General features: G+C 57.8%; 2 protein-coding genes across 2 annotated transcripts; both read right to left on the bottom strand.

Moving 5' to 3' along the window:
• Nucleotides 1–2,490: 2,490 nt before the first annotated feature.
• TPGS1 (tubulin polyglutamylase complex subunit 1) lies at nucleotides 2,491–9,266 on the bottom strand. The gene is made up of 2 exons (XM_069591881.1): nucleotides 8,550–9,266; nucleotides 2,491–3,265 (listed from the first exon to the last, which is right to left on the bottom strand). Exons 1-2 carry the CDS (start codon nucleotides 8,921–8,923, stop codon nucleotides 2,731–2,733), a joined length of 909 nt encoding a protein of 302 aa, XP_069447982.1. The 5' UTR covers nucleotides 8,924–9,266; the 3' UTR covers nucleotides 2,491–2,730.
• Nucleotides 9,267–13,551: 4,285 nt separating this feature from the next.
• Nucleotides 13,552–19,200, bottom strand: MADCAM1 (mucosal vascular addressin cell adhesion molecule 1). The gene is made up of 6 exons (XM_069589675.1): nucleotides 18,843–19,200; nucleotides 18,186–18,727; nucleotides 17,800–18,072; nucleotides 17,071–17,391; nucleotides 15,036–15,527; nucleotides 13,552–13,898 (listed from the first exon to the last, which is right to left on the bottom strand). The coding sequence occupies exons 2-6, from the start codon at nucleotides 18,244–18,246 to the stop codon at nucleotides 13,789–13,791; spliced, it is 1,257 nt and encodes a 418-aa protein (XP_069445776.1). The 5' UTR covers nucleotides 18,247–18,727; nucleotides 18,843–19,200; the 3' UTR covers nucleotides 13,552–13,788.
• Nucleotides 19,201–20,490: the final 1,290 nt, after the last annotated feature.

Below are 20,490 nucleotides of genomic sequence, written 5' to 3'. Positions count from 1 at the left end.
GCCTTCCTGAGTGCTCACTTTGTTCACAGGCCATGTGGTGACCAGATGGCTCCAGGATCCAGGACCAGGTCTTCTCAGCACAGCAGCTCCAGGAAAAGTCCCAGGGCTGTGTGTCTCATTGGCCAGCTGGGAGTAACATGCTATTCCTGAACCACTCACTGAGGCCAGGGTGCCTGGAGCACTGCTGGGCTGGTGGGGATGTGGGCTGGACCAGGGTAGGTAGGAGCAGGCAGGATGAAGCTATAATGTGCAAGCAACAGGATGCAGAGAAGGGCCGGCTGACAGGACAGGGGAGGCACCCAGGCCAAGCCCCAGTCCTGGGCGTGGAGGCTTCCTCAGAGACCACAAACTCTAGAGGAGCCCCAGGACCAGAGAGGCTGTCCGGAGGCTCCATCCTGAATGTGACAGGCCTGGGATGATCTTGGGATGTCCCTGAGGAGATACCCAGCAGGTGGTTGGCTCTCCAGGGCTGGAGCAGAGCAGAGCTGGGCTTGAGACGTGAATTTGAGACTCCTTGGTGACCAGGCAATAATTGAAGCTGTGGCCCCGGTGAGATGCCAAGTGAGGAGGAAGCACGAGTAGAGGAGAGGCCCTTAACAGAGCTCAAAGACACCTGCCTTCCCCTGGGAAGCTGGGGGAGAGGAGGAGACTTCTAGGGCCTGTGAAGTGTGGAAGGCAGGGAGGCCAGCGCCCACGCTGCTGCGAGGCCAGGTAAGCAGAGTGGCTCAGCTTCCCCAGGTCATGCCTGTAAAGGTCAAGCCAGGACTTCTGGACCCAAGACCAGGCGTGATGGTGACTCAGGGGAGGCAGTGAGGGAAGGTGGATGGAACAGGGGACATAACCCCAGCTGGCGTCAGCCTCGGCCCAACCCAGGTGGGGTGGGGGGAGTTGGGGGGAGTCAGTTGGCCTGAAGTGTGACCTGCCCCAGAGGTAGCTTCCCCTGAGGCAAGCAGGCCAGCTTAGACCTATGGCCAGTCCTTCACTGGCCATACCCGAGTGATTCCTTGCTGGCCACGCCCCTGAAAGTCCCCCATTGGTCATCCCCTGGTGGTCACTGGCCGCTCCTGTCCCAGAGGGGGTAATGGGGTCTCCTGGGCATGTGGCTCCTTCTCTGCAGTGGGGCAGCTGTGAGCCTCCTTAGCTGGGAAGAGAATCTGGTGGCACCAGTGACAGCTTCTGCATACTGTCCAGCCCTGTTTCTGATGGCTGGCGACAGTTTCTGTCGCCCCAGGGGAACCACAGGTTACTGGCGGCTGCTGGGGCCCAAGAGTAGGCCGTACAACGTAACAGCTAATGCTTACTGACTGGAGCACCTGCCTGAACCTTCTGGTTATGAAACAAATGACCCCACAACTTCAAGACTTGAGACAATAACACTCATTCATTTACCCCAAAACAGGAGCTGCCAGTCAGGTACCTCCAGGTAGCTTGTGCCTCCTCACAGCATGGCTGCTGCATACCATGCCAGCACCCACAGGGGTACCTGTCACCTTTTATGATGACAGGTACATAGAGCCAAGTACTGTCACAAAAGCCACCAAGCGCAAAGAGTGGAGGGGTGGGACTCAGTTTCCATCTCTTTCCTGCCCCTGGAGGGGGTTGGGAGATTTTGGAAGAGCCAGTGGGAAAAGAAAGGAAGGTGGGGCTGTTACTGTTTTATCAGTTACCGGCCAAGGGCAGGTGCTGGGAAACTGGAGGAGGCAAGCTGTCTCCTGCCAAAGGTAGCTGGAGAAAGGCTTTAGATTCCGTCCTTGTGTGTGGTCTCCCTCAGTCGGAACGGGGGTGGCCTGGGTCCCATTAACAGAGGAGGAAGCTGAGGCTGGACCTGCCTGCACCTGGTCTGGGCTAGCAGTGTGTTTCCTGCAGAGTCCTGGTTCCAGGAAGTGATCCCACTGGTGGGAGGGGGACACCCAGGTGCTTGGTGACTGTCTGGTGTGCCTGGATCCTGGATGGGTTTCCCACCCCTCCCCTCCCACCCCGTGGTGATGGAGGTGGTGTGGGTGTGGGTGACTGGGGCTTGGGCCGTTAGCCCCTTACTGGTGGTGTGACCTCTGCTCCTCTGGGCTTGGGTCTCACCATCTGCCAGATGTGGGCAGTGGTTTACCTTCTGCATAAGAGAGTGGTGAGGCAAGACACTGCAGGCCTTGGACTTGTAGGCTATTTCCATCATCACCATCATGACTACTGGCCCAGCTGACCTCTTCCCTTGGTGGCTGGGGTAAACCGAGGATGAGAGAGGACCTGTTCCGGCCCGGCGCTTGGGGAGGGACAGCTGGGAGCCACCCGTGCCTCCCAGATCTTGGGGCTGTGGGTCCAAGGCATCTCACTGGATGTCCCAGTGCCCTCCGCTCCCATGAAGCCAAGTGCAGGGGCACCCTGGTTTCTGGGCAGCGGTGGGACTCGCTGGGGCTGGCTGGGGTTTCCCAGAGTGGAGAGCGTTTCCGGGGATGTGTGCTGGGAGTGGACACCGGCGCTCACACACACATCAGGTCAGCCTGGGGAACAGACTTTATTCCTGCTCAGGAGCCGCGAACCTTGGTGAATGTGCGGGGAGGGACCCTTGCCCCCTCTCCTGCTGAAGGGGGCTGAAGCACCATTCCAGGTGGGAAGCTGGCATGCAGGGACACCCCAGTCCTGGCCCCCGGAAGTGCTCCGCCCAGAAGCAGGTGAGCAGGCCCTGAGGGCCCTGTATGTCCAGGCGGAGGAGGAGGCGGCGGAGGAGGGCGGGGCTCAGCCCACGGGCTTGACCTTAGCGATGAAGAGGGCCGCGGCCTTCTCCAGGAACTCCTCCCGGGTCATGGGGGCGCTGGGTCGTCGGGCCACCAGCGCGCGGTCCATAGCCAGCGCCAGGCTGTCGGGCCCCAGGCGCGAACCCGCCTCCAGGTAGCGCGCGGGCGCAGTGTCGTCGCTGGCCTGCAGGGCCCCCTCCAGCGTGTCCAGCACGGCCTGGCCCAAGCGGCGGTCAGCCACGGCCAGGCCCGGGTCCTCCAGCAGCCGATAGAGGGCGCCGGCGCGCGCCACGAACTCCAGCAGCACGAAGCAGGTGAGCATCCCCGCGCGGAACACGGCCAGCGGCACTGCCTCGTGGTCCCGGCACTGGATCTTGCGCAGCAGTGGCGCCACCACCTCCTCGGGGGCCTCTCCGTCGCGGCAGATGCGCTTCAGCAGCTCGCTATACGTGCGCCCGTCCAGCCCCGGCTTCTTCTTGCGCCCGCTGGCGCTCAGGCACTCGTAGGCCACGCCGACGTTGTTGTTGAAGGCCGTCCTGAGGGCGGAGGGGGCGTCGGCTCGCACTAGAGGCCTGCTCCGGCCCCCCAACCTCAACACACCGGCCCCTCCTGCCTCAGGTCTGTTCCACCAGCTGTGCCCTGACCTGGAGTGCCCTCCCGCAGATTTCCCCACAGCTCCGCGGAGTCTGTGCTCAGCCGTCTGTGTTCAACATCATGTCTAGGGCAGTATCCTCCCCGACCCCCTAACCCCTTCCTATACTTATCTTCATGGAGTCCTCCTGAGTTCCCTCCCTCCCATCACATCAGATCAGGAGCCTGTCTGAGAGTTCATCTGTCCGGTCATTCATTACAGTCCCAGGGCCCACACCACCACCTAGGAGCTAGAGAAACGGCTGCCAACTCTGCCAACGGGCTCCTGCCCACGGACTTTCCACTTTAGAGATGTCACTGGGCAGGACTGTCCCTACCTCTTAACTGAGTTAACTCATTTCACCTGTGCAGGCCCAGCGCCTGTAACCCAGGGTGTGGCTCAAGCCCACTGCTGCTGCTTTGTAAGTTCATCCGCAAGTGGCCACATCAACCTGGACACGCTGCTTCCTGCCTCCACAGGTCACATCAGGAATGGCCCTAGTGCTGACACTACTTACTGCTTGCCCCACGAAGCCATGAGGTCCCCCCCTGCTGCGCCCTGGCCATGCCAGGAGCCTCCCAGGTGGTCGTGTGCGGGCTTGGGTCAACCTGGGTGCCCAATCCAATCCCCTCCTTGACAGTCAGCACCCTGCTCTAAAGCAAAGGAGAAGTGAGGCTTGGGGCAGCTGATGGCCGGGCCAGGGGTCCCACAGGTAGGGGAACCCCATGGCTCACACTCACCGTTTCTGAGAGCCCGGCTCCACTCTTATCTGTGAGACACGGCATGCCACCCGCCTGTACTGAACAGCGTGGGTAGGAGCCTGGTCCACACTGGGCCGGAGCAGGGTGGAGTCCAGGGACAGCCATGCTCACCCAGTGAGCTCCAGGGGTCGAGGCCCCTTACAGAGGAGAAGCCGAGGTGCAGAGGGGAGAGGGCAGGACCTGGGGTCTTGCCCAGCTGGGATTCACTTCTCAGTTCTAGGACAATGTGCTGGGGCTTTAGGGTTAGTGAGAGCACCCTGTGAAGTGTGGGGGTGCCAGACTCTCCCTTTGCACAACTGGCACTGCGTTAACTGCTGCTGCCTCGAAACAACCCCTTGTAGGAACTTCTGTTGTCAGCTACTTTCCCCAGGACAAAGGTCTCTGGTGGGAGCAAGCCTGGTGGTGATGATGCCGGGGCCAGCTTGGTGGCCGTGTAGCAGTTAAGCCCACACCTAGATCATGTCCCAGACTGAGTCAGGAACTGGGAGCGGCTTGGCTGGGTAGTCCCAGCTCAGTCTGCAGCCAGGACCCTGGCGGGGCCCCCTACCCTGAAGGCTCCCTGTGGAAGCCCCTCCCCAGGGGCAGGGTGAGCACGCTCAGGTTATGGTGCTGGCCCCGAGTGGGTGACAGGCAAGGTAGTGATGGGGGCTGGTCTGGTTTGATGTTCGAGGCAGCTGCCTGAGGTTGTGAATACAGGGGGCTTTTGAGGGCATCTTGGCAGCAGGCTATCCCACCCCGAGGGTGTGGCCCACTTCCCATGGAGGGTCCACACCTGCAACCCTGAGTGATCAGTGCCCTGTTGATTCTGCAGCAGCCGTGAGGCCACTGAGGTTTCAGGTGCCTGTCCCTGTGGCCTGATAGCTCATCCATCAACCACTCAGCTCTGCCTGAAGTATCCCCCAGGAACCTGGTCAACCAGCCAATTGTTCTGAGTGACTCAATCGCCCTGGAGTTGGTCAGTGCTGTTCCTGGCCGGCCTAGACCTGTGCCGGTTCTATCCACTGTGCCGTTTTCCTCATCTGGAAAATAAGGGTTCTAGCCCGTGTCTCAGGATTCTTGGGAGGACAGAGATTAGTTTTTGTGCCTTGTGTGAGGCTGGGGTCCCACGTGTGCTTGTCACTTGCTGCCATGCAGCCCTGTCCAGGTGCTGTTTACCATGGGCTCCCAGCCTTGTGGGCAGGACGATGCATAGCAGGCAGTGATGGCCCAGGGAGACGAGATCATCAGGGGAGAAGACAGAGGAAGGCCCACCCCACCTCGAGGCCGTTCTGGGGGCTCCAGTTGAGAGGGGGCACCCACGTGGTTTGCCATCCTGGGCTCTGGTCCTCAGGCTCCCCCTGGGTCAGCTCCCACACGGAGTTTACAGAGCACGTTGGGCATTTGTTAAAAACCAATTTATGGGTCATGTCACAGAGACAGGGAGACTTTTCTGCTGTAGACAGGGGGCTCTTGATGGGGTGACTCTGCCCCTAGGGGACACTAGTGATGATGTCTGGGGGCAGTTTTGTCACCATTGGGTGGGTGCACAGGAGGTTGCTCAACACCTGCAGGACCCCCTACAGTGATCTCCCCCACCCACACAATGTCAGAGAGCCAAGGGGGAGGGGCTCTGGTTCAGTGTTTGAAGAGATGGGGTCCTCTCTTTGCTCACAGCCTTTGCCTTCATACTTGCCCCTCTGTCACATGGTGTAAACCAGGGTGGCCCCCCAGCATCTGTAAGTCCCCTCTTCCCAACTGACTCAGGTGTGTGTGAAATGTGTACATCTCAGGACTTCAGAGGTCACATGGTCATGGAATGCAGGGTCTCCTGGGGCGGGGAGAGGGAGGGTCGTGGACTCCTTTATCTCAGCGTGTCTCATCTGGGGAGATTCTGCCTCCAGGGAACATGGGGTGATGTCTGGGGCATCTGTGCTTGTCATGGGGGAGGGCTCCTGGCATTGAGTGGGTGGGGAGCAGGGAGGCTGCCTCACACCCTCACAGTACCCAGGACACCCCCACAGAGGATGCTGTGAGCCGAGGACACTAGCCTGGACACTGTGGTGCTTCTGCGTGCTTTCTGGGGTGACAGCGCCTGCAGGAGTTGGCTACTTGCTGCTACTCTCCACATGTGGCATGGCTGCCCTACAGCATCAGCTGTTTGTGCTCTGGGGGCTGGTGGGCTGTTGGCTACACTGTCTACCAACATGTCATTCCTCCACCCCAGCACAGGGGATTTAGGTTGAGTTTGCCCCAGATCTTTCGTGCTGAGGTCATTCTCAAGAGTGGCCCCAGGAAACCCCCGCCACTGCACAGCATCGGGGCTGCCTGGCCTCAGGTGGACCCACGCCCAGGACCCACCTGGTCTGGCTTCTGCTTCTGACCTGGCAGCTGAGATGACCGGGCTTCTGCCTGGGAAGCCACCTCTGAGATCAGGGAGGCCAGGTGCAGCACTAGCCCTGGTCGTTCGCCTGGCCCGCTCCTTTCTCTTGGAGCCTCCCACCAACAGCTCCAGCAGCCCTGCAGCGTGGTGGACAGTGTCATCCCCTCAGCCCCACGCGTGCAGTGCAGGTCTGCCCAGGACCTGTGGGTGTAGCCTTGTCTGGAAGTAGGGTCTTTGTGTCAGTCAGGATCTGGAGATGAGATGAGCCTTAAACCCAGTGCCAACTATCCTTTAAAGACAGACACCAAGGATGAGGGACTTGGCTGGCCAAGGATGTTCACAATGCCCTGAAGGGAAAGAAGCTGGAAGGACCTCCCTCAGCAGCCTCAGCGGATGGGGGAGCACAGCCCTGTAGCCCCTGGATTTCTGGCTTTGGCCCCAAGACTGTGGGAGAATACATTTCTGCTGCTTTGAGTCATGAGCTTGTGGTAATTGCTTACAGCAGCCCCAGGACACTCAGGCAGCCCCTAGGTTCTAAATCCTACACGTCTCACATGCTCTCACCTTGAGGGCCACTGGACATGGGGTGGCCGGCAGCTCACAGGTACTTGTGTGGATTAGGAAAAGTGCTGCAAAAAGCCTTCACCTAGTGACGTCTAGGGGGTGAGTGGCTTGTGCAGTGCTTGACCTGGACAAGGACCTGACGGCCCTGCTGCTGACTTTTCTCCTCCTTGGAATGTGTCCTGGATGCCCCTGTCTTCTGCTTCCCTCCTTTATGTCTCTTCTGCCTTCTGACACTTTCCTGTGGGTGCGATGAGCCTGGGGCTCCTCAGAGTCGGGTCCTGGGCTCTTCTCAGCTCCCCTGAGGCCTCCATAATGCCCCTCTCCCCATGACAACCTCCTGCCCCTGTTACATGTGTCAGCTGCAAACCTGACTATCCACCTTCCAGCTGCAAGGTTTTCCCAGCACCTGACTGACCAGTGACCTCCCCTCTCAAAGACCACCTGGGGCTGCTCCTGAACAACCCCCATCCACCTGGGCCCCAGCAGAACCCATGCATGCTTGCCAGTCTGCCCCCTACCCCCCATCCCCCCAGGCCCCCATCTCCAGGTGCTCCCTTTTCTGGCTGTCACTTCGGACACCCCGCCACCCCTCCACACCCGGCTCATCCTGGCCTCTCTGCTCCCCCGCTTGGGGTCTAACACATTGACTCAGGAGGGTGCTCCCAGGCAGGTCGGTGCTGGGCTCAGGCTGAAACACTCCCTTGCTTGGTTTCCTTCCCTTTCCTGGGTTCTCTGGGGACTGCCTCAACATCTGAGTCTAAGCCCACCCACGTCCAGCGGCCACCTTGTCTGGTTGATGCTGCGAGTCAGACGGCTTCTCCCCATTCACTTGACCAGGTCCATTCACTCACCCTTCCCCCAGCTCAGAGCTGTGGGGGGATGGGGTGGGGGAAGGCGCCATTCCCTCCACCGCCCCATGCTTTAGCTCTTCCCCTTCCCCATGGGTCCCACACTACAGCCCCGCAGCCTCCAAACCAGTACACCTGGTACCTCGTGCCCGCAATACCCTTCCCTGTGTGTCACGTGGGCCCCTTCCTGGACGCCCCTCCTGCCCGCAGGGGACCTCCCCGTAGAGTAGGGGCCTCGAGTGACTGGTTTGCTCCCCGTCTCCACGACCCAGCCCTGTAAATACTCATTTTCTGATTGAATGGGCAGGGTTCTCCAAGCCGGGAACTCTGCAGCTACGAGGCACTAAGTCCTGTGTGGGCTCCATGATTTTCAAAAGTGGGGTGGGGTGCACGGGGAAACTCGGCATCTGCAAAGAGGCATCACCGAATACCAAGTCGACCAGAAGTACCAGCGCCAGCACTCAGCTGGGTGGCCTCGCCGGGACCCTGGAACCCCGCGCGGTCCGCGCCCCTCCGGCGCCAGACGCAGCCGTCTACATTTCCCAGTACGCCCCGCGCTCGTGCACCGGCGCCGAGGGTGGGGAGCCGCGCGGAGCCCGCTGGGAGTTGAAGTGCGGCTGCGGCCCCTACCCGTCCAGGCCCGGCCCAGCCCCGCACCTCTGGGAGTGGTGAGCCAGGCGAAGATGCCACAGTGCGCGGCCCAGGCGCTGCTGCTGCAGCAGGAGCTGGCCCGGAGGCTCCCCGGCGCCGCCGTTTGCCGGAGACCGCAGGCCCATGTTCTCGAAGTAGTGAGCCAGAAAGGCGATGGGCTCCTCCGGTCGCGCCTCCAGCACCTTTAGCAGGGCCGCGCGTAGCATCTCCGTCACGCCGACCTGTCGCAGGAAGTCCTCTTCACTCTCGGCCGTCGCCGCCGCTCGGGGCACCCCCGGCCGGCCGCTGTCTGTGAAACTGGTTGCCTGTGCCACCGCCTGCCGCCGCTTCTCCACTGCCGCCATCTTCGCTGAGGGCAGAGGGACCGGAAGCGCTGCCATATCTCACAGTGCGCTGCCGCTTCAGAGCGGCCATCTTGGTTAAGGGCAGAGGGCACCAGAATCTTGCTGAGACTTAACAAAATGACCAGGGCAGGCCACCCTTTTCCCTAGGTTCTAATAGGCATTGTCTCCAGGTTTCCTCTTTATATGTGTGTTGTGCCCAAGTCGCGAAATCTCCCAATGACCACCAGGGAGCTGATATCCAATGCAAAAGCAAGAGTTTTTATTACCAAGCTCGAGCTGGGGCTCCCACCATCACCAAGGCAGCGGCTATACGGAGGAGCCCCGAGGGCTGGGTTACATGGCTTATATAGGGTATTCTCGCGCGAAAAATTTGAAAAACGGGAATTTCCGGGTTGGGAGACGTTTAATTGGTTACCTTCTGTGGAAGGGCTGACCACGGGTTCTGATTGGTCCGCGGGTGGTGGGGTGAGGTTGAGGGATTTCCGAGAAGCTGTTTCCCGGAAATTTTTATAAAATGGAGTCTTCTTTAACAAAATGGGGTGGCTTAGGTTCTGATTAGGTGCTGATTGGCTTCCCTGGTTTAGACGCGGAGCTTAAATTTTGCCAGACTCCAAAATGGACCCCAGGAAGGGCTTGGTTTCAGGTATGAAGCCGATTGCTTGCCATCTTGGTAATGGGAGGGTCCTTTCTTAGCCTGGTCCGCTAGCAACAGGTCTCCTTGGTTACCAGCAAGCCCTGCCAAGCTTGGCCGGGTGGCTCCACCCCTACGCCGGGACCAAGCGCCGCTATCGCCCACTTTTTTGAGGGCAAGCTCGGAGGCTTTGTGCTCAGCCTGGCCTTCAGCCTAACCCAATGTCTGTGTGAGTTTGTAGTTCACCTCATGCGGAAAGGCTCCCTCTCCCCACCAGGCTGGGTTAGGGGTCTCCTCTGCGCTTTCGCTACGGGATCACAATAAACTGTGGAAAATTCTGAAAGAGATGGGAATACCAGACCACCTAACCTGCCTCTTGAGAAATCTGTATGCAGGTCAGGACGCAACAGTTAGAACTGGACATGGAACAACAGACTGGTTCCAAATAGGAAAAGGTGTACGTCAAGGCTGTATATTGTCACCCTGCTTATTTAACTTATATGCAGAGTACATCATGAGAAACGCTGGACTGGAAGAAACACAGGCTGGAATCAAGATTGCCAGAAGAAATATCAATAACCTCAGATATGCAGATGACACCACCCTTATGGCAGAAAGTGAAGAGTGTTGGGAGCCAGCGTGAGGAACTCCGCCCATGGCAAAGGCCATGAGGAAGGAAGCTTGGCATACGCAAAGACGTGATCAAGCCTCAGGAAACCCCCTGTTCCCGAGCATCTACCCCAAAACCAGAGTACTTTACGGGGAGCTCTCCCCCATAACCATTTCTCTCAGAGAAGGAGTTAACTTGCAGCTCCAGTTAATAAAAATTCCTGGGTGTGATAAGAGTGTTTCAACTTACAAACTCTGAAGGTTCTCTGGCCTGCCTGATCAGGCTCGTCTGGCTGCATGTGAGTGTTTACAGCCTCCCAACTGTGAGAGGCACGGGATGTTTTAAAACTTTCTAAATACAGACTCTTTTGAGAAGTTAGAAGATTATTAGTATAGCATTAGTAGGAATTATATTGGTGAAGGGTTTTTTCATTTGTCCTGCCAATAATTACTGCTAATTCCCTGCCCTGGGTGTCACAAGGATGTCTCAGGTCAAACCTCTCTGCTGACAGACTAGCTTGTGTGACAGCCTCTCAGCCATAAACAGCACAGAGATTTTGGAGTATTAGCATAAGGCTTTTTTCATTGATGAGTCAATGATTGCCATCAGGCGTCCATATCCTTAGGCACCTGGGAATATATTAATCAATGTATTTGGAATATAGAAAAGGAAATATAGTAGTTTTTTGATGTTAGCAATACTAGACTTTTTGAGTTAATGAATCTTCTCTTTTGTTATAGATCACTGTACTTTGTTATAAACCACTATAAATCACTGTGTCCTTGCTATGCAAAAATGTAACTTTAGCACTATAGATCTTAAGGGGAACTTTGGTGAAGGGTTTACATTTGTTGAGCCAATACTTGCTGCTAAATCTCCATATTCCTGTCCTTATAATGAATATAACTAGCATATAGGAGAAATAAGTATTAACCTTTAAGATTAATCATGTTAAACCTTAGGTTAAGTAAATTCCTTTCTTGATTGTAACTCACTACACCCTCACCCTATAGGAATGCAACTTTATTTGGAGGGTGGCGCCTGATTTAAGAAAAAATCACCCCTGGAAAAATAAGTTTTCTGGTTAACTGACCAGTATCAGAAAGGGCCATAAAATGTCAGCAGACCTCATGGCTAAAAGATGATGAAACTCATAAGACCTTTGTATAATTTTATATGAAGCACCTGATTGTGACAAGGGTCAGGTCTGCTGACCCCCGCGTGACTCTGTATTCATCCCTATGTATAACAAAAAGGTATATAAACAAACCTGAAAAATAAAGAAATCGGATCAGTTTCTGGAAAGAATGATTCCCCCGTGTCGTTTCTTTCTCGCTCCCCGTTTTCCTGGCTGAATTCCCATCTGAAATGTGGGTACTCACCAAGCCTGCTAATTCTGCCTGGGCTTCTGAGATCGAACCGGGGAGGCCTCAGTGCCTCCTCTCCTTTGGGAGAATGGAAAGACGCCTGTGGCCTATGTAGATGGTGATTGGTATTCCATATAAACCAGTTGTTCAGCCTCTTTTCTCCACTAATTCTCCTACTACGCTATCTGTTTCTAATCTCCCTCTATATCTGTAATTAAATCAGTTTTTTCCAGGACGCCAACTCCGTCCCCACCTTCGAATCACCTTGGATCCACCGGGGCTGGACCCCGGCAGAAGAGGAACTAAAAAGCCTCTTGATGAAAGTGAAAGAGGAGAGTGAAAAAGTTGGCTTAAACTCAACATTCAGAAAACGAAGATCATGGCATCTGGTCCCATCACTTCATGGGAAATAGACGGGGAAACAGTGGAAACAGTATCAGACTTTATTTTTTGGGGCTCCAAAATCACTGCAGATGGTGACTGCAGCCATGAAATTAAAAGATGCTTACTCCTTGGAAGAAAAGTTATGACCAACCTAGATAGCATATTCAAAAGCAGAGACATTACTTTGCCGACTAAGGTCCGTCTAGTCAAGGCCATGGTTTTTCCTGTGGTCATGTATGGATGTGAGAGTTGGACTGTGAAGAAGGCTGAGCGCCGAATTGATGCTTTTGAACTGTGGTGTTGGAGAAGACTCTTGAGAGTCCCTTGGACTGCAAGGAGATCCAACCAGTCCATTCTGAAGGAGATCAACCCTGGGATTTCTTTGGAGGGAATGATGCTGAAGCTGAAACTCCAGTACTTTGGCCACCTCATGTGAAGAGTTGACTCATTGGAAAAGACTCTGATGCTGGGAGGGATTGGGGGCAGGAGGAGAAAGGGACGACCGAGGATGAGATGGCTGGATGGCATCATGGACTCGATGGACATGAGTCTGAGTGAACTCCGGGAGTTGGTGATGAGCAGGGAGGCCTGGCGTGCTGCGATTCATGGGGTCGCAAAGGGTCGGACACGACTGAGCGACTGAACTGAACTGAAGTGAGTCACCTGTAGTAGAGTGAAAGATTATGGTGCCTAGTTCCCTGTCCCAGCCTGCTACCTTTCGTTACCACCAGAGGGCGCTTTCTCATGCCGCATCTTCTGTACCTCTGAAAGTGTTAAGTCACTCAGTGTTCGACTCTGCGACCCCATGAATTGTTTTGTAGTCCGCCAGGTTCCTCTGTCCATATGATTATCCAGGCAAGAATACTACAGTGGGTTGCCATTCCCTTCTCCAGGGGATCTTACCGACCCAGGGATTGAACCCAGGTCTCCTGCATTGCAGGCAGATTCTTTACGGTCTGAGCCACCAGGAAAGCCCTAAGCCCTTTACCACTAAACTCTTAAAAAGGTCCCCAGTTCCAGAAGGTCGAAACCCGTGGCATCTACAGCCCTTCACCTGCCGGTATCATGTCCAGTCTCTGTCTCAACCCCCGCCGCCACCCCGCCACCTAACCCCCAGCCACCCTAAGAGAGTGTATACGGTTTCCCTGATCAAGCACCCTTCTGTTTCTTTGCCTGTGCGGTCCTCCAACAAGTACATTTCTCCGCTTCTTTTGAGGATTCCTAGTTACTCTTGCCTGGAAAATCCCATGGACGGAGGAGCCTGGTAGGCTGCAGTCCATGGGGTCGCAAAGAGTTGGACACGACTGAAAGACTTCACTTTCACTTTTCACTTTCATGCATTGGAAAGGGAAATGGCAACCCACTCCAGTGTTCTTGCCTGGAGAATCCCAAGGATGGGGGAGCCTGGTGGGCTGCTGTCTATGGGGTCGCACAGAGTGGGACACGTCTGAAGCGACTTAGCAGCAGCAGTTACTCTTTAAGCTTCAGGGTTCCCACAGGCAGGGAGGGGCCCCAGGCAGAATACACGCCTCCTTCCCCCAGCCCTGGCCACGTGGGGTTGCAGTGGTGTCTGTCCTTCCTTGCCTCTCTGGGGGAGTCACCTAGAGCAGAGGATGGTTGGAGCTGTGTGGAGGATTCCCATGTCGTGGGACCAGGACAGAAACCACTAAGGTCAGACTAGATGCTCTTTATTCTCCAGCTCTGCCCCGTGGAGGGTCGGCTTCCCAGGGGCCCACGGAAGGGACACCCAGCCAGCTGGGGAGTCTGGATGTGCCGGCCATCAGGGTAGGGAGCCCTCGGTCACCGCCTGCTGTCCAGAATGCTGCCCACATCTTCTAGTCACAACCGAGTAGAAGGAAAGTCTCCCTTCGTGTGGTCTACGTGGGGTGGGGGTGTGAGGCCCAGGTCATCAGCTTGTGGGCTGGCAGCGTTTCCACAGGCGGTAGGTGAGGAACACCAGGAGAAGGAGCCCCAGCGCCAAGCTGCTGGTCCACAGGGCAGCTGACATTGTCGGGGAGCCTGGAGAGAGAGGCATCTGGAATCCTGCAGCCCTCTTCAGGCTTGGGGAGCAGCCTGGCAAAGCCTGCTAAGGGCTCACAGACCAGGTTCCCTGAAACTGTACAAAGGACTTAACAGTTTAAAACACCTTTGTGAAATGTACAAAAATCCCTGGACTAGCCAAAGGCCTTTGTGTGTTTAGTCACTCAGTTGTGTCTGACTCTGTGTCTGACTCCATGGACTGTAGCCCACCAGGCTCCTCTGTCCATGGAATGCTGGAGTGGGCAAGAATGCTGGAGTGGGTTGCCATTCCCTTCTCCAGGGGATCTTCTGACCCAGAGATCAAACCTGGGTCTCCTGCATTGCAGGCCGATTCTTTACCATCTGAGCCAACAGGAAAGCCCCCAAAGGCCTTTAGAGAAACTCTTTGGAAAGGTACATAGGACCTTGTAGTTAGAAGTGAGCAGTCCAGGAACTTCCTGATGGTCCAGTGGCTAAGCCTCTGCACTCCCAGTGTAGGGGACCCAGGTTCCATATCTGGTCAGGGAACTAGATCCCACATGCCACAACTAAAGATATTGCAAGCTGCAACTAAAACCAGATACAGCCAAGTAAATAAGCGCCATATAAATATTTTTTTTAAAGTGGGCAGTCCAGTGAGGGGCCCCTCACCGCAGCTGCATTTGAAGTGTGACCAGTCTGGGTGGACAGCACTGTCCATGTCAAACACACATTGCATTTTGAAGACTTAGTCGGAAAACAAACTTCAGTCATGCTTTTTAATAGACTGCATGTTGAAATGATAACATTTGAGATATATTGGGTTTGATGATATAGCATCAAACTTATTTTTACTTTTTTTCCATCCTGAATGTGGCTTCCAGAAAAACTGAAGTTACTGATGTGTCTGTGTCTTGTTTCTATTCCACAGGCTGTCTCAGTCCATTGAGTTTATAGGGTTTACAAAATGCTGTGACAGCTGCAGGGTCCCTGAAACTTAGTTATCGCCATGCAGGCAGCTGTGACTTGTGACCCTTAAAGGGTCAGGGAAGCCCACTAGACAGCTGAGGACACAGGCTGACTAGCAGGGCACTCCTTGTCTAAGGCCTGGACACAAGGTTCCCCTCCCTCCCAGGCCCCTGCAGCCCCAAAACTCACAGATTTCCGGGACCACATACAGGTTGGCTGTGTGGCCCCCAGGGTCCAGGCGACACTGGAACCAGCCCTCAGGATGGCACCCGGACCACAGCATGCTCCTGCTGCTCAGCCAAGCTTGGGCCCCCACCTCCCGCGTCTCGTAGGCCTCCAGCCCGCCAGGGGCCTGGGTCCAGCGCACGGCCATGCCAGGACCACAGGGCACCTCGCACAGCAGCTCCAAAGCCCCTGATGCTGACAACTGGTGGATCTCCGGGAGGCACGGCCTGGTGGAGCTGTTCCTGGGCGTGGGGCCAGGACTTGTGGGGCTGCAGGTGGAGGCCAGCTCGGGGGAGGTGTTGATGGGGGGCTTCGGGGGCTTCATGACAAAGGGCTCTGGGGTGGTTGTATCAGTGGGCTCCGGAGATGCTGTGATGCTGCGCTTTGCTGGGGTCATGGTGGGGGGCTCTGAGAAGGTGATGGTGGGGGGCTCCGGGGAGGTCAGGCCCTGCAGGACTGGAAAAGGCAGCAGCCGTTTGTTTTCTACCTGCTGCCCAGGCCCCTCTCCTACCTCCCTCTCTCCTCCTGGAACACATGGTTGGACCTGATCTGCTCCAAGCCCTGTCCTTCACTTGGATGAATTGCAGGGTATCCCAGTGGGTAGGGGCGGGATTGGGGTCTGACATGCCCCGCCCCCCCCACACCAGTGAGTGTCTAAATCTGTTAAGAGACATGAGAGCCCCTAGGGACTCTCATCTAGGGGCTGGGCTGCAGAGTGATTCGGGCATTGGATTTTATTATTATGGGGCTAAGGGGGGAGGAGGGGAGGAGGGGAGGAGGGAAGGAGGGGAGGGAGGGCCCGCCTAAGGAACAAGGACGGGCCTGAGTTTTCTTTCTGCAGTTTCTTTCTGCCCCACCTTGTGGTGCAGATGAGAGACTGAGGGTCTTCCCACCCCACCCCACTTCCCTTACCTCAGTTCACCTGAGCCAAACCTTCCAGGCCCCCAGGACTCCAGTCATTAATGTGAGTTTTGGGGTGCCCTGTCAGAGAACCAGTCTGTGCTTGCTTGGTGAGAGGCTACCACAGGCTTGGTGATATGGGCGGGGTTGTCCCAGATGAGAGCAAATTAAACAGTAACCTCTGACGTGAACTGACCACCTACTGTGTGCCAGGACCCACATTAAATGTTTTCATTTTTGCATTCAGCAAGCATTTATTGTGCACCTACTATGGGCCAGTCCCCCAGGATAACAGTTATTCAGTCATTCATTCATTCAGGATGTATCTACTGAACACCTACATGCACTGGGCACTGGTTTAGCCTCTGGGGACACAGCCATGAACACATTCCTATCTTAGTGAAACCAACAGCACGGGAGACAGATGATAGAAAAAGCAAGCACACGAGTCGGATGTTGATAAAAGGTGTCAAGAAACATTCAACAGGGGAAGAGAAGAGGCCTGTGTGTGTGTGGGTGGAGGGACCTCTTGGGCAGGAAGATCAGGGCAAACCTCACTGGGCAGGAGACCTCAATGGGAAGGAGATCTGAGGGGGGTTGGGGAGCTATAGGGAAGAGCATTCCCATGGAGGGCACAGCGATGCAAAGGCCCTGGGGCAGCACTGTCCCTGAAGTGTGGGAGGAACTGCAGTGTGAGTGAAGGGGAAGAAGGGAGGGGGATAGGGCAGGTGTGCAGGGCCCTGTGGGTGGGTGCAGCCAGCTTGGACTTTCACCTAGAGGGAGGTGGGAGCCCCGGAGGGCTGTGGGCAGAGGAGGGGCAGCACCTTGGTGGGCTTGGCTCAGGGCAGGTGCACTGCAAATCTGTTGAATGAATGAACTAGTGAGAAGTAGCCCCCTGGCTGCCGCTGGGGCCCAGGTGAAGGATGGAAGGTGACTTTCCCTCCAGCTGGTGGTGCGGGACCTGTCCAGGTGCAGACCCAGCGGGCACAGGGAGGAGCCAGGACTCCCAACGAGTGGCTGGGCAGCCACCCAGGGCTCACCAGGGACTCAGGTGCTGGGCAGTGTGACCTTGTTCACTTCCCTGCGGGCGCAGGCTCACCTGGAATGCTCCGGTGGCGGGTCAGCTCCAGGCCGGGCAGCCTCATGGTCACCTGGCAGTGGAGGGTGTGCAGGCTGGAGGTCTCTGAGGCGGGCAGCAGCCAGCGCTGGGTCACTTGGAACAGCGGGTCCTCGCCTTCCTGGGGCTCCTCAGTCATATCCGGGAAGGCTTCCACTCCCTCCAGTTCCCGACCCCCCAGGAGCAGGGACATGGAGAGGGTGTCAGGGCCAGCAGGTGTGACGTTGTGGGCCGTGCAGGCCACCTCCTGGTCCCTCCCTGGCACTACGGCCTCAGGGGATACACTCAGCTGGTCAGGGAAGGCTGTAGGGAAGGGGAGGAGACAATGAGCTGAGCTGGGAGGTTTAGGGCTGTGCCCGGAGGAGGGGGTATGGAAGGGGTCTGGGGTTCCTGGAGACTGCTGGGCCACGGGGACAGGGGAGATCCACTACCACAGCCTGTGTGGGTAGAATGTAAGGTGTCAGAGCGAGTCCAGAGCAGAAACGGCAGGGGGTGAGGTCCTGGAGGATCGAGGGTGGATGGGGGAGAGGGATGCGCGGAGAACCGGGACTGCAGAGCGACTCTGGAGGACCAGCGAGGCGGCTATGAGCGGGGACGTGGTGGGCAATCCGGGAAACGTTCCAGGTGGAGGTGGCCAGGGGACGGAGGGAAAGCAGGGCTGCCTGCCGGGGCCTCGAGTGCGCAGAGGCGCGGGGAGGGGCGGGGGCTCACCAAATACCAGGAGCCGCACCCGGTGCTGGAGGACCACGTCCCCACAGGAGCCCACGCACACGCGGGTCCCCGCCGCAGACAGCGAGGCGTTGATCACGTACAGGACGCTGAGGCCCGCGCTGGACTGCACGGCGCCCAGACTGGTGTCCAGGCCCCGCCACAGCACCGAGGCCGCCCTGCCGTCCGCACAGGTCATGCGGCAGGTGAAGTTTCGCGACTCTCCCACGGCCATCGCCACCTGGCTCTCAGGTGGATCCACTTCCAGCGGCCCACCTGCGGGCGACCGAGGTCTCAGCCCCGCCCTCCTCCTCCTCCCTGGCCCCTACGTGGGGTCCCCCATCACCTCCCCAACCTCCGCACGCGCGTCTGCGGCCCCTCCCGCTCACCGCGGCCAGGCTGGAGCAGCCCCAGAAGGAGGGGAAGCAGGAGGGCGCGGCCCCGCTCCATGCTCGGCCAGGCTCTGTCCCTTGCTCGTGGGGGCGGTGGCTTAAATAGTGGCGTCCTGGGCTCCTTCCCGCCGCCCCGCGACCCCGCGACCCCGCTTCCCCTCCTCCAGCTTCTCCCCGGGGGTTTCCCGAGGGGGTTTCCCACTCTGACCCCAGACGACCCTGGAGGCGACAGAGGGGCAGGGGCTGGGGGCAAGAGGTGCGGGGGCGGGGTAGGGTAGCGGCCGAAGTAGGAACAGGAGGGCAGAAGGCCTGGACCGGTTCCAGGCCTCGCTTTTAGAAACGCAACCTCGGAAGATGGAGGCAGGAGAGGGCTGACGGCAGAAGAGCCAGGCCTGTGGTTGGCGCCAGGTTCGCGCCGTCGCGCCACTCTCGGTCTTCACTACCCGGAGCGGCCGCGCGGGGGCGGTGGGGAGCAGTCTCCTGGGAGCTGGGGCGGCAGTGCTGGGGTTCTCCTGCGGCGGACCTCCGGGAGAGGGGTCCTGGAGGAGCGGGGCGGGGGGAGGTCCCCAGGGGTGAGGATGTTGTGGGGGTGGTGGGGTCTCTTGGGGGTGATGGGGCTGCGGTCCGCGATGCCTAAGACACCGCACTACCCACCTCTGAGCTTGTCTCCCGTGCGCCTAACGGGCAGGCGGGATGGGAGCCCGGGGCCACGGAGCGTCTTCCGAAGAGACGCCTGGGAGGGGACCCACAGCAATCAGCCAGGCCCGAGAGCCTCGTGTCCCCAACGCCTGAATCCGTCTGCCCTTTCCGTTGTGTAGACCACCCTCAGCCTGGTCCTGGGTTCCCTCAAGGCCATTCACCGCCGGGCACCAGAGTGGATTTAGAAACACCCTCTGAGCATGCAGACACTCCACGGCTGCCCCGCGGCAGAGGGAAAAAACCCAACTTCAGGCCGCGGCTGGAGCCTGGGCACTTGGCAGCCTCCGGACCTAGCACGTGCCTTCTCTGCTGGGCTGTGTCCAGGCGCAGCCTCCTGAGTGGGAAGCGCCCCAGCCAGCTTCTCCTCCCCCACTTCCTCCAAGTCCTTAGAGAGGTCAAATGGCTGATGTCATATCCCCCCTGTACTGGGAATGGCCGGGGGCGCGGGGGGGGGGGGGCGGTTGTCTACTGTGGCCTGTGCTGTGACCCCAGACTCTGAGCACAGCAGGCACAGAGGAGGAAAAGGGTGGAGTGTCCTGGCTGCCACCCAACCCCGCCTGACTTTAGGTGTGACTTGTGCCTCAGTTTCCCTGACTTCAGAGTGAGAGGACCTGCTGGGAGATGCCAGTTTCTAAGCACTATCAGCTCTGCCCATCTGTGTTCTCAGCATCTTTTTTTTTTTTTTTTTAGTTAACTTATTTGACTGTGCGGGGGTCTTTGTTGTGGCTCTCAGCATCTTCCGTCTTCTTTGCGGCTGCTGGATGTTTAGTTGCAGCAGATGGATCTAGTTCCCTGACCAGGGATGAACCCAGGCCCCTACATTGGGAGCACAGAGTCTTAGCCACTGGACCACCAGGGAATGCCCTCTTCTCAACATCTTAATTGTCAGAGGCAGAACGTGGGGCCCAAGTTCAGGGACTGGAGGCAGAGAGGGGGAGCTAAGGCTGAGGGGCTGGGGGCAGAGGAGGGGCTGAGGCTGAGGGGCTGTGGGCTACGGAGAGCTGAGGCTGGGCGACTAGGGGCAGAGGAGGAGCTGAAGCTGGGGGGACTGGGGGCTGGGGTGAGCTGATGAGGTGGCTGTAGAGGGCTGGAGACAGAAGAAGGAGGCTGAGGCTTGGTGGTCCAAGGGTTGGAGGGTGAGGCTGGGGGGCTGGGGCTGGGGGTCAGGCTGGCGGGGCCTGGCATCAGGGGATGGAAGCTGAGATTCGGAGGGCCCAGGTGTGTGAACCCAGAGTCTGGCTCTTTGGCCCCATCCCCCCTACCCCTGGTGCCGGGAAAGGCCTCACAGGAAGGAGGCTCCGAGGTGCGGTCCCTCCTCAGGCCGGAGGTTTGGGCCCTTCTCGGGAAGCTGGGCACTTAACCCGGGTGGGGGGCAGCCAGCCTGGTAAATGGGTCTCTTCCCAGCCCCTGACCTGGCTTCCTGCTGTCCTGGCAGCCAAGGTCCTTGCAAGGCGTGGGCCTGCTGCCCCCTCCCCACCCCCCCACTGCTTGGCCCCTCCAGCTCCAAGCCTCTGCCTGTGTGAACGAAGAACCCTTGGGTTAAAGATGCCTGCAGTGATCAGAGGGCAGTGCTAAAGGGGACACAATGACCAGGGCATCAATG

Source organism: Ovis canadensis, chromosome 5, assembly GCF_042477335.2.
Source record: "Ovis canadensis isolate MfBH-ARS-UI-01 breed Bighorn chromosome 5, ARS-UI_OviCan_v2, whole genome shotgun sequence".
Classification (NCBI taxonomy): domain Eukaryota; kingdom Metazoa; phylum Chordata; class Mammalia; order Artiodactyla; family Bovidae; genus Ovis; species Ovis canadensis.
This window is presented reverse-complemented; position numbering and strand designations above follow the sequence as displayed.

What these genes read in the sequence shown, in the direction of transcription:
- TPGS1 (XM_069591881.1), bottom strand. Translation starts at nt 8,923, where the DNA reads ATGGCAGCGCTTCCGGTCCCTCTGCCCTCAGCGAAGATGGCGGCAGTG. An exon ending in CTGGCTCACCACTCCCAGAG is followed by an intron (nt 3,266 to 8,549) that starts GTGCGGGGCTGG and finishes CTCCGCCCTCAG; the next exon opens with GACGGCCTTCAACAACAACG.
- MADCAM1 (XM_069589675.1), bottom strand. Translation starts at nt 18,246, where the DNA reads ATGGAGCGGGGCCGCGCCCTCCTGCTTCCCCTCCTTCTGGGGCTGCTC. An exon ending in GCTGCTCCAGCCTGGCCGCG is followed by an intron (nt 18,073 to 18,185) that starts GTGAGCGGGAGG and finishes GGTCGCCCGCAG; the next exon opens with GTGGGCCGCTGGAAGTGGAT. An exon ending in CCGCCACCGGAGCATTCCAG is followed by an intron (nt 15,528 to 17,070) that starts GTGAGCCTGCGC and finishes TGCCTTTTCCAG; the next exon opens with TCCTGCAGGGCCTGACCTCC.